The following is a 24,183-nucleotide window of genomic DNA, read 5'->3' as shown; positions in this document are numbered from 1 at the left end:
GTAGAATACAATGATCCACACAAACATGCCTCAAAATTGCACGGTTTTCCTTTTACCTCGTCGATTAACACGGTCGGCCATTTATGGGAGTCAAATTTTTGACTCCCATAAATGGCCGACCGTGTTAGTTTGCACAGTAAAAGGAAAACCGTGCAATTTCGAGGCATGTTTGTGTGGATCATTGTATTCTACTTTTAAAATATCTTTCTAACCGTATGCATTTTACAACAAACAGTTCCAAACGCTTTTCAAAGACCAACTCGACCGATCCAAGGCAACGTGTTCCTGTAACGTCTATTGTTGGCATTGACCGATCAATGTACTGTGTGGTAATAAATTATTAAGGTGACAAAATGATGGTTTGAAACAATAGAAATAACAAAATCAATGAAAAAAGACCTCCATGATTTCATTTATCTATATATAAAAAAAAAAATCCAATTGGAGTTTATGTACTTCATTAATATTCAAACTCATTACTAGATAACGATTTAATTAAAATTGTTTGTATCCAAGGGAGCAATGTATCTTTTGGTAATTACACCAAATATTAATGACCATAAACATGTTTACTTGACAGGATGCACTGCTGCTGTAGATAATGTATAACATGCAGTCGAGAAACTATTACCTTCTATTGAAGATGGTTTTCAAACAAGGAATTTAACAAAAATATCAATTTTCTCACATCGTGTGCTCCAATAACTGATTATTCTTCATGCGTATTACACCGCTGGACGTTTTCGCTTTGATAACGCTATTACCGTTTGACTAAAGAAATTCCCCCATGATAGTTTGCATGGGTCTATCTACATTTATTTAGGATAAAAAACAATGGTTCAAAAACCATAGGTGAACTCTGCCTTTAAAACATGTCATGATGTCGTCAGTCATAACCAAACAATCATGTCTTCTTTGATAAAGACTTGCCCTCATTCCCGCATAATTCAGAGAATCCCCCACGTTGTTATTCACGTGAGTGCATTTGCATTACACTAGCCACCATCGCACTGATGTACATTACAACTGTAATAAGGCACACGTTATGCGTAAGCCATCTCGACAAATTGCAGTTTTATCTACATTATTAGTGTGCAAGTTTTTTTTGTATGTGTGCACAGAGCGTGTCCCAGTGCATTTATTATTGGGTATCTAAGGCCAAAGAACTAAAAATGTCTGACGTTCAGTCATATTTCAATACATAATGAATTACACTAACCTGTTGATGCGTGATGGATGGACAACGGAAAGGATCAAAGACAATGGAGGATGAATTTTTGTGTGTACTTTTATTACAAAGATGGAATACATCCGAATGAGCTATACCATACTGCATACATTGCGTTGCTTTGAGTTAAGATTTTCTGTTCCGGCTTGTCTATCATGGAAGACACGTTTTGTTAGGAATGGCTACTTCTTTCTTCCATTACGAGGTGGTGTTTACTGTATGCAATTTTTGTATACATTTAAAAAGAATTTTTTTTTAATATGCATTTAATATTTTATTTTGAATGTGTTTAAAGTATTAGGGTATTTGTGGTCAATGTTGTGTTTGAATTATTGTAATCCAACGCAACTTTGCCTGAGTTTCTCTTGAAAATATATTGCACTAAAAACACAAAAAGCCGTAAGTAGTTTATTTAAAAAACATACTCATCTTTAGTATATATATTATTAGTATTTTACATTGAGTGTGATAACAGTATGGAGGTCTGAAATACTAAAGTCAAATTGTGCGTTTTAAATATTGTCGTATAATATGATGAAATTCCTGAAAATATTTTAAGAACTTTAAATAAAACATAATAGCCATACATAGTTACGTAAATAAAAACCTGCACTATTCATCATTCTTAGTGAAAACCGCAAAGAATATTTTAATCGAATTACTTTGTCCTGCATGCTTTCTTCTTCCCACTGCCAGAAGTTTTAATTCCCATGAAAGTCAAAAATAGTCCCACAGAATTGGATGCAAAACTTGAAATAAATGAATATTGTATTAACATATAGTATGCATTTCAGTTCAACGGTGTACCTTTAATAGTGCAATTAGAAATGGAACTATGCGCTGCGGCCGGCAGCCCTACTATAACCGAACACACACCATCACTAATTTGTGAATAATTAATTAATTTTCCTCACTCTGTTTTCTCTTATTGTCTATCCATATATATATATCAACGCACATAATTAGTGAAACTTTTCTGAGAAACTTCATTCAGCCTGTTCAGCTGTGTGATTTCACCACAAATTCCCTTCTTTTCAAATTCCTGGGTAAGAAAACCCAGCTAACTTAAAACGATGAACTTTAATTTTGTTTAAAAAAAAAAGTTGTTATAAATTATTGACATCTGCATGACCCGCGGAAGAAAAAAAGCCACTTACAAAATTATTTAAACAAATTGTGTGATGTAGAGAACACATTCTTCCATAAGACTGTCGGCCACATTTTATACGTAATTTTTTTTATTTTATGATTTTGTTTATTCTTATTTTTAAACAATTGACATCTGCATGACCCTACAAAAACATAAAGGTGTAAATATATTTATTTGATGTAAACAACGTGTTTACCTCTTGACTGTCGGCAACAACTACCCTGCATGCAGATCAGTACGGCAGTGTGTGTAACTTGATATAGACCTATCGTTCAAATCGCAGGTTAAAAATACTCTGGGGTCGATGTTTCCATAATATGAAATGAAGCCGTTAAATTTAAAAAGGGTTACTTTGTTCAATTAGGGAAAAACAAATTAATCATGTTTCCCGATGGATTTCGTAATTGACTTTGCAAACATTGTTATATCAACTATAAAACACAAACATATGGAACACTTAAAATATTTCAATTTATGATCCACTGTTGGTATAATGTAAGGGCTGGACATATTTCGATTTGTGGTAGATTGCTTCGCAGCTGAAATATTAAAGAAAACATGACTGGGTTATAACATGAAAATGTTAGACAAGTGATTGCAAAGTTTACTTACTTTATTCAGGCACCTCTTGTATATGCGAAAAAGGTGATTTGCATAAAAAAGGGACAGCAAAAGACGCATAATGCAAATCTAACGGCGGTTTTTCATTCTATACGTCCTTGACATTTATTCGGAATAACTATAGACCTTGACCAGGCTGCCTCCATCTTGGTCATGTTCCTCGTATCGAATAGCAATAATGAATGCTAATAGTTATTTTGCAAATAAGAACCAGACTGTTTTGTTCTTCCGGCCGTCGGCTTGGTTTCATTTATATCAATATGAGAACTTCAAGATGGCTGCATTCTCTACTCATGAGCTTTTCTCCCCGCTACGGTTTGTGACAGTCTGAGATGTTACATATTAAGGAGGGACCCTGAGAAACTAAATTCATAAGGAAGGGGGGGGGGTGCTCTTCTTTAAAATGCGTCATACCTAGAAGACCCATCAATAATCATTGTCTACAGCAACATTCAATCAACCACTAATTGATGACAGTTACAACGAGCTCACGTGACAACATCCGTATCATCGTTTAACATTCATGTATCATTACGTCGAGACTATCAACGGCTCTCTTTATAGCCAACACTTGGTTGGCTACCCACAATGTTTTAGTAAGTGTCATAAATTCTTATTTAGGTCTAAGTTTAAATAAATTATGTTTAGTGTATAATAACGTACGGCAAATCTTTCAAGGTACAAATCGCTCTCAGAAAGAACAATTTTTAAAATTTTGTTTACTGTGATCGTCTACACCCTACCTACATTTAAACTAAATTGATCAAAAAGCAAGTGCAAGTATACAAATATTTTGATACTGTTATACTGTCCAAGTATCTAAAAGTCACAAATTTGGCAACCATCTTGAGCTTTTTAATTTTGGTTTTTACCCATACACCGATGTGTGTTAGCACTGTATACTCCCTTTCCCGAGTCCTGTGAAGAAATAAATATCACAGGCATGTTACTCGGTGGGATTCGAACCCACGACCCTTGCAATTCTAGAGCAGTGTATGACTTACAGGACTCGAGACAAATTATAATTTTTCATATTAGGCGGTCATTTTCAAATTTTGTGATTTACATAAGAAGAAAACAAATGCTGATGGATCCTCGGCTTATATCAAACAATAGTCCCTAGGGAACCTTATGCCAAAAATTGTGCTTTTATCCGTCGAGTAACGGTAATCTTAATATATGACATTGAGCCATACACCTGACATAAGTTGATAATCATTCCTTTACAATTACGTATACTGTGAAGGGATAACCCTGTTTCATCCACATGAGCAGGTGGAAATGTGCCCCTGGTGACAGTTGATTTGGGTCGGCAGCCCAAATCAACTAAGTGTTGCCCTCACACCAAAGTGGCCGTCCAGCCTTGTGATGTTAGGCGATATCTTATAAAAATAATTAAAAAAAAATTATTGCAAAAATAAAACATATAAATAAATAGACCGTGCAAGTCTCGATTGGAAACGAGAAAACAACTCGACCGACAACTGTATTTCTGTTTAATCAAATTTTGTTTTGGGGTTACATGTAAACAACATTCTTGAAAATAAAATTACACATTGAAATTTGTTTTAAAAAGCAATTTCAATTTCTGTAAATTAGAAATAAATTGTTCAAATTAACATTAAAAAAAAAGAAAAATGTATTTTTGCTTTTTGAACCCCATTTGACAATCACATCCAAATATGTGCCATATACGTGTAATGAACTGAACGTCGTTTGGGCACATGTTTTAAGCCTAAGCCAGGTGGTTTCACTTTATGTCACTTTCATCTATTTGATGGCGAAATTTTACATTCCCCCCCCCCCAACAAATAAAATAAATAGATACAAAAATAAATAAAAGTATGGTGTCATTTGTATAGTTGTAAACTACATTAAACCAAAGTATTTGAAGAAACAGTATCGAGCACATGTGTAACTCAGAAATGATTGAGACCAACTTAGTCCCGAAAGTAAGAATGTAGTATTGTTCAGTCTATAAGTGAGAGGTATGAGGTATTAAGTGAAACAAACTCACACAGTCGTGTTTAACCATAAACGTCAGAGGACATTGTACTTTCTGCTGCTCCTGTATTTGAAGCAATCGCTGTTGGTTTTGAACACAACTGACTACAAAGGACCAATGAAAACAAAGAGCCGACAAGTGAGGACATATTGTCCTTTTTAAAACAGGTCCTCGGAGGGTACGCCATATAAACTCACATGCGAGCACATATCGGCATTTCTAATAAAAAAATACAACATTTTGCAACATGTATCGAGGCCCTCATCATATTCTACAGTTTATTCAGCGGAAACCCAATTACATCTGAAATTAGATTAGGACTGTGTGATAAGAACTATTAGCGATATTCAGATTTCCAGGCGTCGTCAACATGTTTGTCCTTCTTAGCCCAAAGTCAAAGAGACATCAGGCAGCGGTTTCTTCATGCGTACATTCTAAATTTTTATTTCCAGAGAAATCTTTCCCGTGCTTTCTTATCAGTCAAACAAAAAAAACGAGAAATATTTGGCTGAAAGGTCCGTCTTTGAAGAGGACAACAATGAGAGATTGTTCAGTTTTCCCTATATAAATTTGACCCACTAAGAAAACTAATGAACTTCGGTCTCAATTAATCAGATTTTCGGAAATAAACCACAATTTACAAGACTTTTACCTCGAGTCAAAGAAATAATGCATCAGATGGAAGCGTCGTAATTTTGCCCAAGATTATCTAACGTTTCTTTTGGGTAATCGCAGTGTATGGACATTTTCATTTAACAAAAATCGCAGTGTATGGACTTTTTCATTAAAACAAAATCGTAATGCAATATCGTTAATAATAGGATATATTTTTGTCACAGCAAAAAAAATTGAGATTGCCACATGTCGTTGATTCTAAATACGAATATTTACATTCGAAACGGTTTTCTAGCGTTTATTTTATGAAATCACTGTGTATGAACATTTTCATAAAAAAATTCTTAATGTTATCTCGTGATTAGTGAGAGATACTTTTTTTGGAAAATCGAAACATCATTGTCGCATGTTCGTTATTCTAAATGCGAATATTTAGCATCAGAAGGTTTTACAGCGTTTCTTTTGTGAAATCGAGATGTATTAAAGCATTTAGCATTGAAGCAAATTCATAGTGAAACACCGTTAATAGTAAGAGTTTTATTTGTGTTTGATTCCCAATATATGAATGTTGATATGAAATATTTACCAGGACAAGGTTAATTTAGATGAAATAAGATTCATTTATTCACCATACAAACATGAAAAGTGTTTTCCCAGTCATAAAACACTCATAAAAAAAAAGCCACAAAAATTCAAACAACGACAAACAATCATAAATAAAATCAACAGTAGGTAATTAAAGGAACACGTTGCCTTTGATCGGACGAGTTGGTCAAAACAAAAGCGTTCATAACCGTTTTTTTTATAATGCATATGGTTGGAAAGATGTTTTAAAAGTAGAATACAATGATCCACACAAGTTTGCTTCGAAATTGCGTGGTTTTCCTTCTACTGTGCGAACTAACACGGTCGGCCATTTATGGGAGTCAAAATTTTGACCCCCATAAATGGCCGACGTGTTAGTCGACGAGGTAAAAGGAAAACCACGCAATTTCGAGGCATGTTTGTGTGGATCATTGTATTCTACTTTTACAACATCTTTCTACCCATATGCATTTTATTAAAAACGGTTACAAACGCTTTTCAGAGACCAACTCGACCGATCCAAGGCAATGTGTTCCTTTAATGGTGGACTCTAACTTATAGAACAACCGTCGAAATATATCATGTCTATATTTATATCCGAATCAATCCACTAAGACCAAACTGGATGAACACAAAATCACCATGGCCTTAAATATGCAAATGAAGACTTTTGCTGTACCGGTGAACTAATGGCCAAAGCTACGTGCTTATTATAACGTTAGAAAGATTGCTAATTGGTGGCATGCAGAGATTTGTATACAATAGAAGAAGAGTCGGGCATCTATGCTTAAAAATAGAGTCTGTTATTTGATACAAATGGAATCACGAGAAGCTGTATCTCACGATCTGAGCACTGCATATATTCAAGTGCTCAATTTGCTGAGATCATGGACACAATAACTTAATTGCATGTGAATTATAACTTCTTATCGAATAGCATAATACTTTTTAGAGCATGATTTCTGCCCCTTGGAGTAGGTTCCAAGTCCACAGTTTGAGTATACCAAGAATTGTTTTTCGAACAGAAGCTAAGATCGACGGTAAACGGCACATTTCCGATAGCAGGAAACTGTTACCCTGTCAGGAACCACAGTGTTTGCTATAAGCTTCCGCGATACATAAACGCTGGTACTATTTTTTTTAATTAGAATAATGTTATGTTGAGTGGCTATTTAGAATTGAAACCACCGACTGGAAGGTTTGTTATGCACAAATTCGGTGTAATAATTTCCGTTGCACTTTGTAGTATAAATTGTGTATAGTATAACAACAACTATATCAATACATACTATTAAAATAACAAAGTGATCATCATGTATAGTTTTGTTTATGCTTCATAAACACTGTTTCCAACGTACCAGCAAAATGCTACTGTCTCTATGGTCCCATTAAATGCGTGTATTATTTTAGGGATAACATGCATTTTTTTAACATTAAAAAAATGCATGTTATCCCTAAAATAATACACGCATTTAAACTATTAAAACTGTGGCCTAGCAATAGCGTGGGGGGTAAGCTGGCTTGGTATTACAGGCTTGCATATTGATGACCTGCTTTGCATACTACTGACGTTGAATCTCGCATTAATTCATGGAAACGCGGAGCGCGCAGGTTTGATATTTTGATACAAAGCGCTGATGCGGAACTGTCACTGCATAAATTACTTTTTTTATTAACAGATATTGGAACCTCGCTTTTTTTAAATTTGATATATAACCCATACTAAGATTAGTATGACATTAAGAATTGTATTCTGCCAATTATTTATAAAGGGAAAAATTTAAAGGGACTTTTGAAAATTTAGCACACAAATTCGTCATGAGACAACCATGTATCGTATTAAAGAAATTGATAAAGACATTTAAAAAGCGGTAAATTTATCTAAATAAACTCAGTGTAAATCGATATGTACACGCAAGGGTTGTGGGAATATTGTGGAAATAGTTAGATCGGTAAAAGTTCCAGCAGCAATGTTTGCGGTTGATATTAGAAAGCCGTAGATTTGCCCCAAACAAGAAAAAATAATCAACAACTAAACGTTCATTGTTGAAAACAAAATCAATATCTGCCCATCAAGCGATGCATTCTATTGATAAGATTCTGATTGTAATTATTTTGATAACTAGGTAATGCTGACTGCTTTGTGGCAATGTAACCGAGTCGATGTTATTTCTGTAACTCTGCACACAAGTTGTTTTTCTCCCTTTAAAAATGACACTGTTAGGTTTCTTGAAAACATCTGTCTCTAAACATTCGACGACTTAACGGATTGTCAGTAAACCCGTGAGTTTGTTTTTAGAGATACCAACGTTACATGAGGTTTTAACCCTAACGGATTGTGTGTACTTACGGGTGCCGTCGAAGCGCGTAGCTATCGTATCCAAGAAGGTGTTCTGGGGCGCTAGAAGACCCTTACGTGCTGGCATGGTCTCGGGAGTGAACTACACCTAGGTATTACATCAAAGGTGTATGGAGAAGACGGTACATTAAATCACAACGGTGCTTTTTAGTTCTGGATAACTCGATGTTGGAGAAAGTTGATTCTGAAGCCCTGAAGGTATAGGAAAGCACATAAATTGCAGGCAATCAAATCACTCCTCCCGATTGATGAGGTAAATGAGCTTGTTGTGGTAATTATACACACTTCTATTCTGCACAATGAGCATGTGCTTAAAGCTTTCCAAAACAGCAAAAGGGTTTATACATTCAGCCAGAGCGAGTCGGCGGCGGACCATCTGCCTGCCTATTTATTTTATGACCAGATCATTTTCCCCGCCAATATGCTGGACATCTTTACGGTTATAAACAATGTAGTACCTAAAGTGCACAAGTAACAAACAGGCAGTTTCCCATCATACGTAGCGAAACTCTTGACTTGGGAGTTGCTGCAACACACAATCGGCAGGACTGGAGAGACTGCTGACATGACATGTCCATAGCTGAACATAATAACGGCTCTTTCAGTACCAAGAGAACTGATTACTTGAATATGCCTGGAGCGTCAGCTTTTCATTGGTTTGGCAACCGAACGTGCCTCCTGTCATCGCATCTACCCGTACTTACCCGTAGCGCGCAAAGATATGAAATTTTATTAGCCTGTTCCATTCGTGTATAAGGGGAGGGGCAGCGGCGCTGATGATGCCTTCTGATATGAAGTGGGCCATTAAAGTCAGATGGATCGCTGACACAGCTATAATGCACTCATCTACATTCATAATGATTGTTGATATCAGCATATTATAGAACCCATCCGGTTGGGGGATTGTTGTTGGTAAATGACATGAATCATTTTGGGTTTCTCCTCTTCACTCTTCGCCATTGATTTAATGGTGCCCTGTTGCTCTGAGCGTGCGCAATACGTCCACTTTTCGTGCAAACACAATCCTTTTTTCAGGTATTTCTTTGTTGTTGAGGAAGATGCTCTAGAAAGTGCCATCGACACGAAGTTTTCTAGTGTGTTTCACTGTTCGAATGTTATCTAATTGATCAGATTGATAATATCTTTGTTTGCATCTATTTAATGGATGTACCGGGCGTTGTTTTTAATTGACAATGGCAGGGATTGACTGACTGGTTGACAGATTGTTTTGTGTGTCTGATTATATTTGTTCGTTCTTGGTTCGTTCGATCCAGTTACGTCTTAGCAAGTTAGTTACTTGGTTAGCTAGTTAGTAAGTATGATATATAGTTTATTAGTTGGTTAGTTAGCTAATAGCTAGTTAAATAGATATGTATAGATAATCCGGAGGTAGATGGTTCGAGTCCCATTCTAATAAATTTTCTTTGTTCAACCCCGAATCAGTCAGTTTCCCTTGTGGATTATAATATTTTGAGAAATGTAAATAGGCCTATAGTAGTTAGACATATGGCCTAGATAGATAGATAGATAGATAGATAGATAGATTGATGGTTATAGATATGTTTAGTTTTAACTCGTTTGTTCGTCTCTCAGTTACTTATTGGCCGTATAAGCTATAGGGGAGACTTGGGACATAACATGTATGGCCTACTTAATAAAACCATTGTGGTTTAGATCAGGAAACCCAAATCAGTTGCTTTTAAAAATGTGCTGGTCGAATTATAATATACTAGAATACGTTTATCATAAATGCTGCCATCTTGTGGTTAAGTCCGATATTTTTATTTTATGTTGGTAATTTTTGTGTATTTTATCCAAATCGGTGGATAGCCTAATAATAATAAGACCGAATTCTTGCCCGAAAAGATTAAACATCCATAATGGTGTATTTAGCTGGAAAAACGTTATTTACATTTGATGAAAAGATGGGATTGAGTAATTTAATTAAATTAATGTTTGCATGAGATAAATCGGTTATTGCCGGCATACTGCCGGTTACTGCAGTAATCACTGCATGGAAGAACAGGTGGTGAGTTTTGCCGAATTTCCTTGATTGAAAATTATCTGCTCTCACTAGCAGGCCCGCTCCATACCCCTATAGCCTTGCTTGAACTGTGTGATGCTTAAAGCCACTGTGCACTATAGTGGTAATTACTCAAAATAATGTTAAGCATAAAAACTAATTTTGGTAACGAGCAATGGGAAGCTGTCGATAGTATAAAACGTCTGCTCCCTCTGAACTTACATAGTTTTTGAGAAAGAGGTAATTTTCTCATTCAAATAATAGAAGACATTCAGTTTGAGCCAGTTATGCATCTGAAATTTCAACAAAGTAATGCCAAAATGGTGTTTTTTCTTCCACTGTTCTCTTACAAATTCAATTACCAATTGAACCCAAATTTTCACAGGTTTGTTATCGGATGCATATGTTGGGATACACTAAGTGGGAATACTGGTTTTTGACAATTACCAAACGTGTCCAGGCCCTTTAGGTACCTATACGCAGACCATACTTTGGCTAGCCCCCCCCCCCCCCCCCCCCCCAGGACAGCAACGCAAAATGCCACCAGCGTACCTATATAAAACCCGCAGTATCCGACTACTGCAGTGATTTGGGGATCTTTCCCCAGATCGTCTGAGGCCTAAAACAAAGAGGCGCCATCAGGATCTTGGAGTTTAATTTCTTTTTACATCCGAAATTATCATATTATTGACAGGTGGATATTGTTTCCTAGGCTCGTCTCTGTAATTAAAGCGGGAGGCCGGGCGAGCAATGTTTCGTGTTCCTTTTGAAATGGGTTGCAATTATCTGGTTGTTACACTCAGATCGATTTTATGTGAACTGACGAGCCGCGAAAGTAATAATAGTCTTGCCGTGGGTTGTATACATTTTCACCATGTGCTTATACCCTTACTAAAACGGAGATCTTCGTCAACAATTTTAACCAGAACCGAAGAGGGACATTCTTATCACTTCGCGTTTTTGCAGCTAGGAGTTCTAGTTCACTCGAGGTTTTTTATTAGTTGGCTGTGATTAACTGACGTCACAGTCAATCAACTCTGACCGACTTCGGGACAGCTTGAGTTCCGTCTCAAAAAATGCTGCAATGGATGTGAAGCAAAGTTTGTTGCAAGTGTTTTCACCTGCGGGCAGGGGTACAGTTTGGGAATCCAGGGGTGGATTTCACAAAGAGTTAAGACTAGTCTTATCTCGAGTTAGCACGAGTTACCCGTCCTAACTTAGGACTAGCTGTACATTTTTGATATCTCTTAGAACTAGTCCTAACTCTTTGTGAAATTGACCCCATCAGGTTGGCTTAGTGGTGTCTTTCACCTGTGTGGCCCTCGGTTAGGATTCTGGACTGTAGCCTTGCATGCATAGATTGAGGGTTCAGTCCCCATACCCGAGATCTAAAACGTACTTTTCTTCATCTTCTTCTCTTCAATGGTGTTTTTATGGCTATACGGGTCACAGTGCTAGTCGGTTTTGATAGTCCCTTTGTTTTCCTGACAGAAAGGTACAATGCATCTGGTAGTAATTCTCTGTAATTGTTGATACTTCATCAACAGTGACTGTTTTATTAACAGAATGATTTGGTGGTAGGGGCCTAGGCCTTTAACTACTGTTCTTGTTTCAGAGTTTGGTATTACATGATTCTGTTATAACTCCAGCTGTTACTATTATTCGGCTAGAACTCACTGTGAGGCTTCTATACATATTGACTACAGTTGGGTCGTCATTTTTATGGTTTTACATTACTTTGCATTTATCTTCATTTCTGACAACGGACTACAAGCAACATGACTGCTTTTGGTCATAAATGCAAGACTTATAGCTCTCTATTCTTCGGTTAGAATTCTATCACTGTGAAGCTTACTAATAGCGACTAAAATTTGATCGTCATTTCATGGTAATACATTTTGTGGTTATCTGACTCATTGACCTCAACATAAACCTCAACATAAGGGGCTAGAAGCATTACCGTCTACAAACTGATTAGTCATAAATGAAACACGCAACATCAAGACAAAAGACATTAAACACAATGTGCCGCACATTTTCTGCCCCACTTCAATCTGTATCTGTTTCTTCCCGTTTTCAATCTCTTCTCATTTCAAACCATCACATTATTTTCAAAACCCTCGACCTAAACATGCGGTCGATGCACGCCGTAACTTTCCAAGGCCGTGGTCAATAAGCGGATATTGACAGATCGAAAACAACCGGAATTTCTGGGATTTCCGCGCCAATTTATTTTTTTCCCGCGCCAAATCGATGTCTTGATATTAAAGCTAGTATTGTCAGTGATCATTAGGAATCAGGTGACAATGGGGATCTTTTGTAACGAGGCGTTGTGGGTCAATGAGTGGAAGGGAAAAGTGTCAAACTGGAGAGGAATCTCTACGGCCCTTTTCGAACCCACGGCTTCGGCTTTGAATTCTGCTTCAGGCTACGTTCTCTCTCCTCTGAAGCATTGGGCGCGTACGCACAGCACGCGCAATAATTGTCAAAACAACCGCGGGGCCAAGCTAGCCTGAGCCAAATCTGGAGCCGAAGCCGTGGTTTCGAAAAGGGCAATATCGTAGCAGGCGTTGCTTCGTTTTTTGAAGGGGCAAGGGCACCAAGGCATTTACTCCACCATGGTAAAAGGGTACACTTTGATGAAATTGTCAATTTCCACTGGAGCACTTCAAGGGCAATTACGGCAATGACCAGGGGGCACGGAGGCAACCGCCTTCGTTGCCTTCTTGAAGTAGCAGGTCTGTCGTATAGGGTACCGGTATGGTAGTCTCTGATCAAGGCGCAGGTTGATGCTGGGATTTTGCGCAACGCTACTGCAGATGTAGACATGGGATTCACTGTGGAAACTGGTCTTTTGTGTGCATTAGTGTGAACAATATTCCAGACGGTCGAACGACGTCTGTAGATGAGTCGTGGTTGTGTAACCGAGTAAAGGTTCTAGTTTGGTATCTTTGTTTGGTTGTGTGTGTGACTTGAAATTATAACTGGCTATTAACTGGCTATTAATTGATATTAATTGATGAAATGCTATAGGCCTTTTTAAATTGTGTTGCGAGGTCAGGCTGCAACTACTTTGTTAAATGCTAGGGAACCTTATACAAGTATTGGTGATTTTTTGTTCAACGTATTATTCCTAAACGTGCTTTTTATTTCTGAAATAAGATTGTAGTTTGTCCCCATTTGCCTACTGGCCACCAAGGCAAATATTTTGCTTTGCTTTTCAATCAATTCAAAGTTTGGCAAAACTTGTTTGCGTGTGTGGCTTGAAACCATAACTGTCTAGTATTATATTAATAAGTACTACAGTGTTTGTATATTTTTGTTTCAGACGTGCGTTTTATTCCTGAAATAAGATTTTAGTTTATCCTCATTTTGCCTACTGGCCAATAAAGACAAATATCATTCGCTTTTGCCTTTCAATCAACTCGTCAATGTATCTCTTTTGATAAACAGCAAGACCAACATTGAGGATTTCTATGTAAAGTAAGGCCCTGTGGCCAAACCACTGAATATTCTGGAAAGATCCAGGCTTTTGTTTGTCTGTGTTAATCAACACCTTGATCAGATTTGGTGCACGGTCCTTATTTATACCGTCTACGACACCGTGTCCCAGGTGTGCTGCAGCCGCTAACATGGCCATGATACGTATCGAATAAGTAATGGAATTCACTGTTTGCCAAGCTGTATAATGTATCCCTTACAATGCTCCAGAAGGCAAGCCTTTCTTGGTTACAGCGATCGAACACCGGTAGCATAATCAGCAAACTCGTCCCCAAGATTTGGGTCAGACGATCGCAGGCATTTAAGAATTAAGGGGATATGAGGAGAGGGGGCGCCGGGAACGAATATCTCAAAGCACTCCAACCGGGAAGGAGGACATTGAATCTGTCCTTTACAAGCCCTAAAAAATTATTTATCACATTTTTGGAAATTTGGAAGTAATTGCAGCCCGACCTCGCAAAAATGATATAAGAGCCGATAGTATTTCACAATTTAGTAGGAAAGTGCTTTTCATAGTGATATCAGACACCTAGGTATTACAAAATTCATTACACCATGCTGTCATGTCAAATGTATCTGAAAAGGCCATGTCATTCATCATGATTTGGTTGGGGACTGTCTCACTACAGTGTCGGGACACAATTCTCGTGTTTAATACGGCAATTCTCATAGACGCCCTACCCCTTATAGTCATGGTTGTTTTGCTCGACGGCTGACCTAGACACCAATACTTAACTTTAACTTATTCGTTTGTAGTAATGAAAGCAACATTTTTTTTGTATCAAACCTTAAGTCAAATTATTCACCATAGCATACACATCCAACATAAAGATAAGGTTGTAATAACCCGATTCACCCGATGACGTCATCACCATAAAAGTCTTATGAGCGTCATTTTGGGAGTAACATTCCCCGTGTGTTTCTATGAGGGCCCATTATTTAAGGCAAAGCACACGCTGTATAGACGCGCAACATGTAAATCATGCAAGTTTGTTCAAAATGGCAGAGCAAAGGCAGCCAGCCTATGACGTCACTACAAGGTATCTTCAAGGCATATTCTTGATATATTCGTAATTTTTGTAAAACTTATTTTCCCTACTCTCTTTTTTCCCTTTCTATTCCGTAAAAAAAACCAAAAAAAAAACTGTTTCATTCTCATAAATTCTGACAAAACGCGTATGTTTGGGTTACCCAACTTCCTTTACCCCCCTCCTCTGAATTGTTCCAGACCACAAGTTAACAACAAAGAACCTGAAGACGAGCAGAGTAAACTGTTCGAAACGTCGAGACGAAACCGGCTCTTTTCAGAGCCAACATTCCCTCAAAAGAGATATTACACATGGTTGTACCCGCAAGTTTAATGTTATTTATAGTTTTTTGTTTTACCAAAGACAGTTTTACCGAGTATACTTCAACTCGTGTTTGCCTTGATTTTGTCTTCTATCAAGATTACACTTAGTTATAGTAGTTACCAACGAGTGAACCATATGAAGGTCATCTTGAGATGATAAAGACAAACATCTACCTCTCACTCCGGTTACACGTATAAAGGAGATATAAAGATTTCTCCACTGTTAGATGACTCCTTAAAAGAACCTCATCCATGTTTTAACTGGATATGTTCAAGGAGCTTGAACTACTGAAGTGCGGCAGTCTTGGAACCATCTCGAGGGTCAGTTACCTGAACGATGCCTTTCTATGAGGGAAGTTCATCAACATTTTGAACACGGGTTTTTAATTGAAAATTAAGTTCACTGACACTATGTTCCAAATGCGAACAACGGCAACGTGTACAAGTTTATGTAGTGACACAAGTCTCTGTTTTTGTAATGGCTTCATATTAAAACTATAGATGTCTTCTCACAGGTCTCAGAATACTTGTTTCCACTTTTCTTTTTCTTCAACAAATTAAGAAAACTTTTAAACATGATTTTAAATTGCCTATACTGTGTCTCGGCTGAGGTTTTTATGGTGGTTATTTTGTCAATGTTATTTGTTGATATCAATGATGATTTTTGGCCTATAGGTGGTTGAGTGTAACAAGTGAAATACGTAAAGATACCACGTTCTGGTATTGTCAGTACATGTGATGTTGACGTGGTATCTATGACGCGTGGTACGGTCCAGCTTAGGACATCATGGCATATGAGCTTGGTAGTGCACACGGTGTGGTTGAGACAATGGAAACAATGAATTATATCAGCATGCGCTGACAGCTGCCCACACTACAGGGTTGAAAGAGAAAGCTTAATATCCAAGGAGTACTTTTTAAAAGTTCACATTGGATAATTAATATAACAGATCGCAAAATTAAAGTGAGAGATGCCTCGTTCAACCACCCAAGCACCCTTCGGTCACCCACCCTTTCGGTCACCCGCCCGGTCACCCAACCGCGGTCGCTTGTAGATGTACCAATAGATGCTCACATGAAGTTGTTATTCTAACCATCTGCGAATGCCTTAAATTTGCTGTCCATTTACATTCATACCATGACTTTTCGCTCCGAGTTGAAGAATCTTACAAGATCAGAGTTAAATCAACAACATGTAGGGGCTGTATGCCTGAGCTCGGCGCATGCAGCAGAGAAGGGCAGGCGGCGGGCGGGCGCACACTGTGGTGAAGAGGGAAAGAAAATACTTGACTGTCTTATTGTAGAGAGAGTGCAGGCATCTCTCTACCCGCGGTAGTCCGTGTCTGTTTTCCTGAATGTGCATTTTTGAAGAGAGGTAAATCTATGACAAAAACACTAACCTTTCCTCAAATAATTATTAGAGAATACCAAGAAGCACTGTCCATCTGTATTAAAGGGCTGCTATGACTGAAAGTAACTTGTTTAAAATCGTAGGGCTTCTGAATGGAAATATTTTTGGCAAAATATGGATACCTTTCACATAATTATAGGCTTTGACATAATGTAGTGGGTAGCGCACCAGCACGTTAATCCGGAGGTCACATAAATCAAATCCCGTTCTGGGTAACTTTTCTTTGTTCACCCAGAAAGTTAAACCAACACCTGACAAGTTCCCATGTGGTTGATTAGGGCACATATTAGTTTTAAAAAGGGCTACAGAACCTAATAAATGTGTCCGCAAAATTTGTGGGCCAAACCTTACTTTAGGCCTATATTATGTTTTACTTTCACTGGTTCGAATAACAATAATAATGATCTAAGCATTTATATAGCGTTCTTAATCAATAATATAAGCAATTAACAACTAACAATGCAAAGAAATGATCATTAAAGGCTGTGGACACTATTGGTAATTACTCAAAATAATTATTAGCATGAAACCTTACTTGGTAACGAGTAATGGGGAGAGGTTGATAGTATATTACATTATGAGAAACGGCTATCTCTTAATTTACGTAGTTTTCGAGAAAGAAGTAAATTTCCACGAATTTGATTTCGAGACCTCAGAGTTAGATATTGAGGTCTCGAAATCAACCATCTGAAAGCACACAACATCGCGTGGCAATGGTGTTTTTCCCCCTTTATTATTATCTCACAACTTCGACGACCAACTGAGCTCAAATTTTCACAGGTTTTTTTTTATGCATATGTTGAGATACACCAAGTGAGAATACTAGTCTTTGACAATTACCAGTGTCTATAACCTATACGCAAAACGAGTCTGGAAAATGTTAGCATTAAAGGATTTGGGTACCTTTTCAAAATATATTTACATTAAACTTACAATGGTTTGAAGATAACGATAGTGGAAAGCTTCCCTTCAAATATTACTTACTGAGGTGCTGTAGTTTTTGAGAAATGAGTAAAACAATGTCATGAAAATACGTTTGTAAATGATTAAAATACTTTTCGTCTCATGAGACGAAAATTATTTTCATGGCATTGTTTTACTCATTTCCCAAAAACTACAGCACCCCAGCACGTAATATTTTCAGGGAAGCTTTCTACTATCATAATCTTCAAACTGTGTAAGTTTAATGTAAATCTGTGGACATTGTGTTTTTTGTCCTACAAAAGTTACATAGCCCTTTAAGCGATCAATCCTTTGATCGGAGCCTCTTTTACTATGTTTGAAGTCCATGTGAGCTGCCTCTCATTTGGGTTGTACTCCCACTTCTTTCGTTCCTTTGGAAAAAGGCATTTTCCTCGGGTCTCCTAAAATGGTAACCCGCTTGATTCACCGGCACCGTCCCAACCACAGGCCGTATTTCCAGTGCGGCTGCTTTGAATTCCGGATGGTATCACAACCTGACCTTTCTCGCGGATGTTGTCCACCCAGCGCATCTTTGCCCGCCCCCTCATATAACGATGACATTCCACAGCGCATCTGAGATATTTCTTCATCATTGTCTTCTCTATATATAAATAACTCATTGTTACTGCACCAGACACTGCGTGGGAACATATTAATAACCAGAAAGCCCACAAACAAATAACACAGACATCTCAATTCCCATCACTCCGTCTCTTTAAAGATGGAAAAATGCAAGGACTGAACCAAGGGCCCTCGTGTTTCGTGGAAACCCTTCCCCATCACACCCGGGATTACTAATTGACTGTTCACATCCTTAAACCTTGCCTACAACTCTTATGTTTGGAACACCTACTACCTCGGTCTAAATTACATTATTTATAATTGGTGCATATTATTATGTTTCTGGTCACATCACGCTAGTTATGCACACTGGCTTAAACATCAGATGAAGAAAAAAACCTCACAATATCCAGCTTCAATGTTAATTGACATAGCCAACTTGTTGCAGTTCATAGGGGCCTTCTGATCTCAATTTAGCTTATCTAATTGCTTGTTTTCTCAAAAAATCCACTTAGATAGTGATTTTTTTTCGTATACCTGCTTATTCCCGAGAGGATAAAAATAATCACCCGGCGAGTTATTTTCGGCTGGTTCGTATCTATATATGGAACTTAATCCAGTGTTTTGAGCGAACTTAGCCTCTTGATGACGTCAATGCAGTATAGAGTGATACCCTTGCTGCGTGGAGTGCTTTGCCTCGTTAGGTGAGCTTGGTTCCCTGCAGTACATTGTAGCATTGTCATTGATTGGACACCCGGGGGATACCGGTGAACGTGTTCACCGAGAGTCCCCAAGTCCTGTATAATCAAACGCCACGATCGTGAACCATACTATCATTGAAATGGTATGTTGAACCACAGTAACAAGAACTTCTATACACATCCAAGGATATGAAGGGATTTAAAGTAATTGCTAGAGAAGTTGTTACATGTTAGACTTAATCGATTCTGACAAACAGGTGACAAATTCGGTGTCTTTACCCCCGCCCCTCATGTCACAGTAAGTAATTGTAACAGTTAAAGTTAAAGGCACTGATAGCATAACAACTTACTTAGTAGCAAGCAATGGAGAGCTGTTGATAGCATAAACATTGTGAGAAACGGCTCCCTCTGAAGTAAGTAGTTTTGAGAAAGAGTTAATTTCTCACTCACACATTTAAAGACTTCAGGCCTAAAGCCTTTTTCAGGCATCCAAAAGCACACTTATTAATTTGTGCAATTGCGAAAACATATCCACAGAACAAATATATGGGACACACTAAGTGAGGATACTAGTCTTTGACAATAATTGTCAAAGACTAGCATCCTCACCAAATGTATTATTATTACCAAATGTGTCCAGTGCCTTTAAGGCAACAATAAAAACACTACATATAAAGGTTACACGCGACAATCAGGTTTAATAAATGATAAAAGAACGTGTAATACATAGCAGACATAATATGTTAACTTGAGTTGAATTAAATAGAAACGATAGTTATGTTACCATAAACAGGAATTGAGGCACTGTATGGTGAGGTATCAATATATATTTGGTTTGTGGTACACCATTGTATGTTAATGTATCTACAGGTTGTTCTTTAGAGGACTGGAAGGGAGACTTCTCTGTAAAGAACTGTCTTGCTTTTAACCACTACCTGAGCGCATTGTAGTTATGTAGTTCTAAATTTTGATGACACCAGTTTCGTACATTCTCGTGTGTGCACATCAACAAACACACCCAGACTGCTGCAATATGATGCCCTTTACAAAAACCCTTGACGATGCCGAATGAAAAAAAGGGCAATTTATGCTGATGCCCAGGAAAGGACGCGTAATCCCTACCGTCTGATCATATCAATGGGATCCTTAACAGCAGGATGTCTTATTCAGGCAGCCACGGGCCAGGTCATTCTGTGCCCAAAATGATGATTATCTTGTGGATAAATTGCCACGGAGTGATGAAGAATCTCGTGTCTTTTTGTACTGGTTCTATTCTTATCGTGAATAAAGGGATTGGAAATCTGAGTTATAATGTTCTGTGTGTGTATAGAGGTGAAATAAATGTATATTGGCTTTACAAATTAAATCTAAAGAGTAGGCCTACCATAGTTATTTTGAGGCAGTGGGGTTTTGTAACTATTTGCCACTGGGAGATAAAGGGGTTCTTTGTGCCACCTTTTTATTAACACTTTCTAATAAAACCGGTGACAATAGAAAAAAACAAATCAGGATTTCTTTCTTGGTTCTCTTCGTATTGTGGATATTAAGGGATTGAAAATCTGAGATATGGAACAATGCGTGCGTAGAGGATAGTGTATTATATGCTAAACTCAATCTAGAGTAAAAATATTATTTCGAAACAGTGGGCTTTCTCAAATTTATACCACTTTATGAGGTGCTATAAAATGTGGTGCGGTTTACACATTTGCTTCTGTTTTAAATGTTAAACCTTTAAAGATGTTTTTTTTTCTTCTTTTTTTTTCTTTTTCTATCGTGCTCACCAGGGGTGGATTTCACAAGTCTCACCTCGAGCTAAGACAAGTTACTCGTCCTAACTTAGGACTAGCCTTAAGTTTGTCATTATCTCCTACAGGACTAGCTAAGGTAGGACTAGTCCCTACTCTTTGTGAAATCGACCCCGATGCGAGTAAAGAATCGCGAAGTGAACTGGGGGAGAAAGTGGGTCATTGCGCCAACTTTGTTCTTTGTTAAAACATCTTCCATTGAAACCGGTGGTAATTAATTGAAATTAGAAACAAACAAGAAATTGCGATTTGAATCAGGTATACAAAAGAATGGGAGGCAGCGCAAATGTTGTAGAAAAGCGCCAAAGGGCAGAGCATCATCTGCATAGGTTAGAGGCAAGACCGGGCAGCGCGCTGTGTTGAGTTTGATGGTGCAACAGCAAAGCGTGTGATTGTATTATTGTATTTCCATGATGCTCAAGTTTAACCAAGCGAAGATCTAAACCCGTCCGGCTCGGGCAGACGGCGGAATTCCAGTTGAATGGGATTTTACATGCATACAAAATGAAGTTCACCGTCGGAGATATGCGTGAGAAATTCTCCTGCTGAAATAACACAGTAATTTCATTCAAGACACAAATGGGAATAAATGTTCTGAATTTTCCAGACGGTTGTCAGAAGGGCTCATATCGTCAGTGGGGAAAAAAAACATTTTGTGCATAATAACGAAATGCAAGTTTCACACTGTCGCCGTCTCAAGTGTTGATCCCTGCCTCATGCATTCATAGGTACTGATTACACACCCAAACGGGCAGACTATTTCCCCTTCCTCAACTCCAATTTGGATTTAGTACCACGTTGCATGTACGAGAAAATTGTCTCGTAATATAGGTTTTCTCAGTCAAATTCGGCAAATGAGCAGTCAATTTCATTTCAATGCGTTTGAATTAAAGCTGTTTTGCCTCTCCAGTTTTACTGCGTTTCAAATTCAGAATTCGGCCATTCAATTTCGTTTTGAGTCGAGTCATATTCCTTTATTACTCTGTCCAATTTAGCGTATCGTCATTCTTTTTCGTGACACACACGCCTCAAGAAGCGTCTGCGAATTTGAATGCTGTTTTGGCTAATTGTTAAATTGAATTATTGTTTTGTTAAATCGAAAGACGCAACATAACATTTGACGAACCATAAAACGAAATCGAATGACCCTTTTTAGTAGCATTCGATTTCGCGCGAAATAGAATAGCTTGGTGGTTAAATTGGCTGCTCATTTGCCGAAATTAACCGAGAAAACCTATAGTAATATTATTAATATTAAACAATCAATTGTGTTACCAATAACAAACTATTTAACAACCTTCTGTTACCAATAGGAAACTATTTCACAATCTTCTGTTACCATTTAGTAACTATTTCACAATCTTCTTTTGAGGTAACTATCCTTGTTGACGAGCTCTCAAAAGAATCTACCTGGCAAGTAAGATACACACATGGTGTTACCGAAGTTCAAACATAATAGACCAATTGATACCTCACCATGCAATGCCTAAAATCTCATAATATACAAACTATTTCACAATCTTCAGTTGCAAAGAAAATCACCTATTCACAACCTTCTATCACCAAAGACAACAACTATTTCACAATCTTCAGTGATCGATGAAACAAACCATTTCCAAATCTTTTGTCACATAGGAAACAAAACTAGTCGCAATATTCCATTCTTCTGTCACCAAGGAAAAAAAGTGTTTCACAATCTTCTGTCGCCAAGGAAATATACATTTTACAATCTTCTGTTACCAAGTATATAACAAATATTTCACAATTTTCTGTTACCGAGGAAACAATCTTCTTCACAAGCTTCAATCATAGTGGAAACATTTATGTCACAATGTTTAGTTGCCCAATCAGCGAGCTATCTTAGAACTGTGGCACAAGACGAACCCATGGATTTAAAAACAAACTAATGCAAATTTCAGGGAACAGTTGATTTCCTCCCGCGATTGGAAAGCAAATGAACGACACGGCTGAAGACGCAAGATGTTACAGCTTGCTTGGTTAAAAGTCATTAAAATGTCACCTTGAGACGGTTATCCGAGGCGGCAGTCTCAAAGCGAGAAACTTAGATCAATATTAATAATATAGAGTCTTAATAAACAAGACAAAATCCCTGTCTTTTTGTGTGTGTAGTTTAAAGAAAGCATCATGTGCGACTAGAATACACACTGACAAGGTATACCTCCCTATTACCGCACGATAATAAAACAAACCTGAGAATCTGTATTATTGATTTTTGTCACTCGGTGTCCAAATACAGGGATTTGTTGTTACACGTTTTCAAAATGCCGACAAGCTAGCCATCAAAAACCAATCATCTAGAAAGGGTGCTGCAATCGCTCCACTTACACAGGGATAAAATAACAGGGGTACCCAGGAATTTACATACAAGGTCCACGAATCGCATGAAGAAAACAACAATTTGAAGGAGTGGGCTGAGTTAATTTAAAAACAAATAGTCACATTTTGAGAGATTGTGAGATGAAACTACATTGTATGCACTTCAAAATTTAGACCACTTCGCGATGTGGGGCTCAGTGTCAAAATGAAGAGACCAGAAATTAGACTTTGCAACACAATATATGTATTTCGGCCAAATGTATCAATCAATCACAAATCCCAGCTATGATCACATGATCTCACTATGATTAGTTATGTGCACATGGGAACATTCAATCAATCTTAAATTAATAAATCATAAAGGATTTGAGGCATTGCATGGTGAGGTATCAATGTATAATTTGGTTTGCGGCAACACCATGTGTGTATCTACTTGCCAGGTAGAGTCTGTTCTTAGAGAACTGTCTTGCTTTATTATACTGCCGCGGAGTAGATAATCGGAGGTTCGGGAGACTTCTCAGTTCTGAAAAGAACTGTACTGCTTTTTAACTATTACCAGGGCGGATGGTTTAGAAAATAGACTGGACTACTATTTTAGCTTATAGGATCGTAATTAACTGTACTGCCGCGGAGTCAGTTCTGAAAGACAGTTCTCTAAGAACAAACTCTAACTTAATAAATCAAATATTTATATTGTACTGGTAGTCGACTATCAACTAATATTGTTAAGAATATTGTAGATGATGTTTTTGTTCGAAACAGTGGATAAACATCGCCGTTGTATCACACTGGGCGCAATTTAATCGTAGATACTTCAAGGAAAACTCGAGTTTTAAAATAGACCTTCGCAATCATGTTATGTGTCAGTCATGGCCACACGTCATTGATCCGTTTTGATCTTTACCTTTTCAATGTTGTCCTTGGTTCTCCATTCAATAAGCCATTTTGAGATATGCCAAACACAAGA

At 37.7% G+C, this 24,183-nt stretch overlaps 1 protein-coding gene across 1 annotated transcript in view; it reads right to left on the bottom strand.

Annotated features, from left to right (window-relative positions):
• Positions 1-9,143, bottom strand: part of LOC139940001 (voltage-gated delayed rectifier potassium channel KCNH8-like) — a 119,634-nt gene extending 110,491 nt beyond the window's left edge. The window contains exon 1 of the mRNA XM_071936190.1: positions 8,555-9,143. Coding sequence (XP_071792291.1) covers positions 8,555-8,630 — 76 coding nt within the window. The 5' untranslated portion in view covers positions 8,631-9,143. The remainder of the gene's footprint in view (positions 1-8,554) is intronic.
• Positions 9,144-24,183: the final 15,040 nt, after the last annotated feature.

Source organism: Asterias amurensis, chromosome 7 (genome assembly GCF_032118995.1).
Source record: "Asterias amurensis chromosome 7, ASM3211899v1".
Classification (NCBI taxonomy): Eukaryota; Metazoa; Echinodermata; class Asteroidea; order Forcipulatida; family Asteriidae; genus Asterias; species Asterias amurensis.
This window is presented reverse-complemented; position numbering and strand designations above follow the sequence as displayed.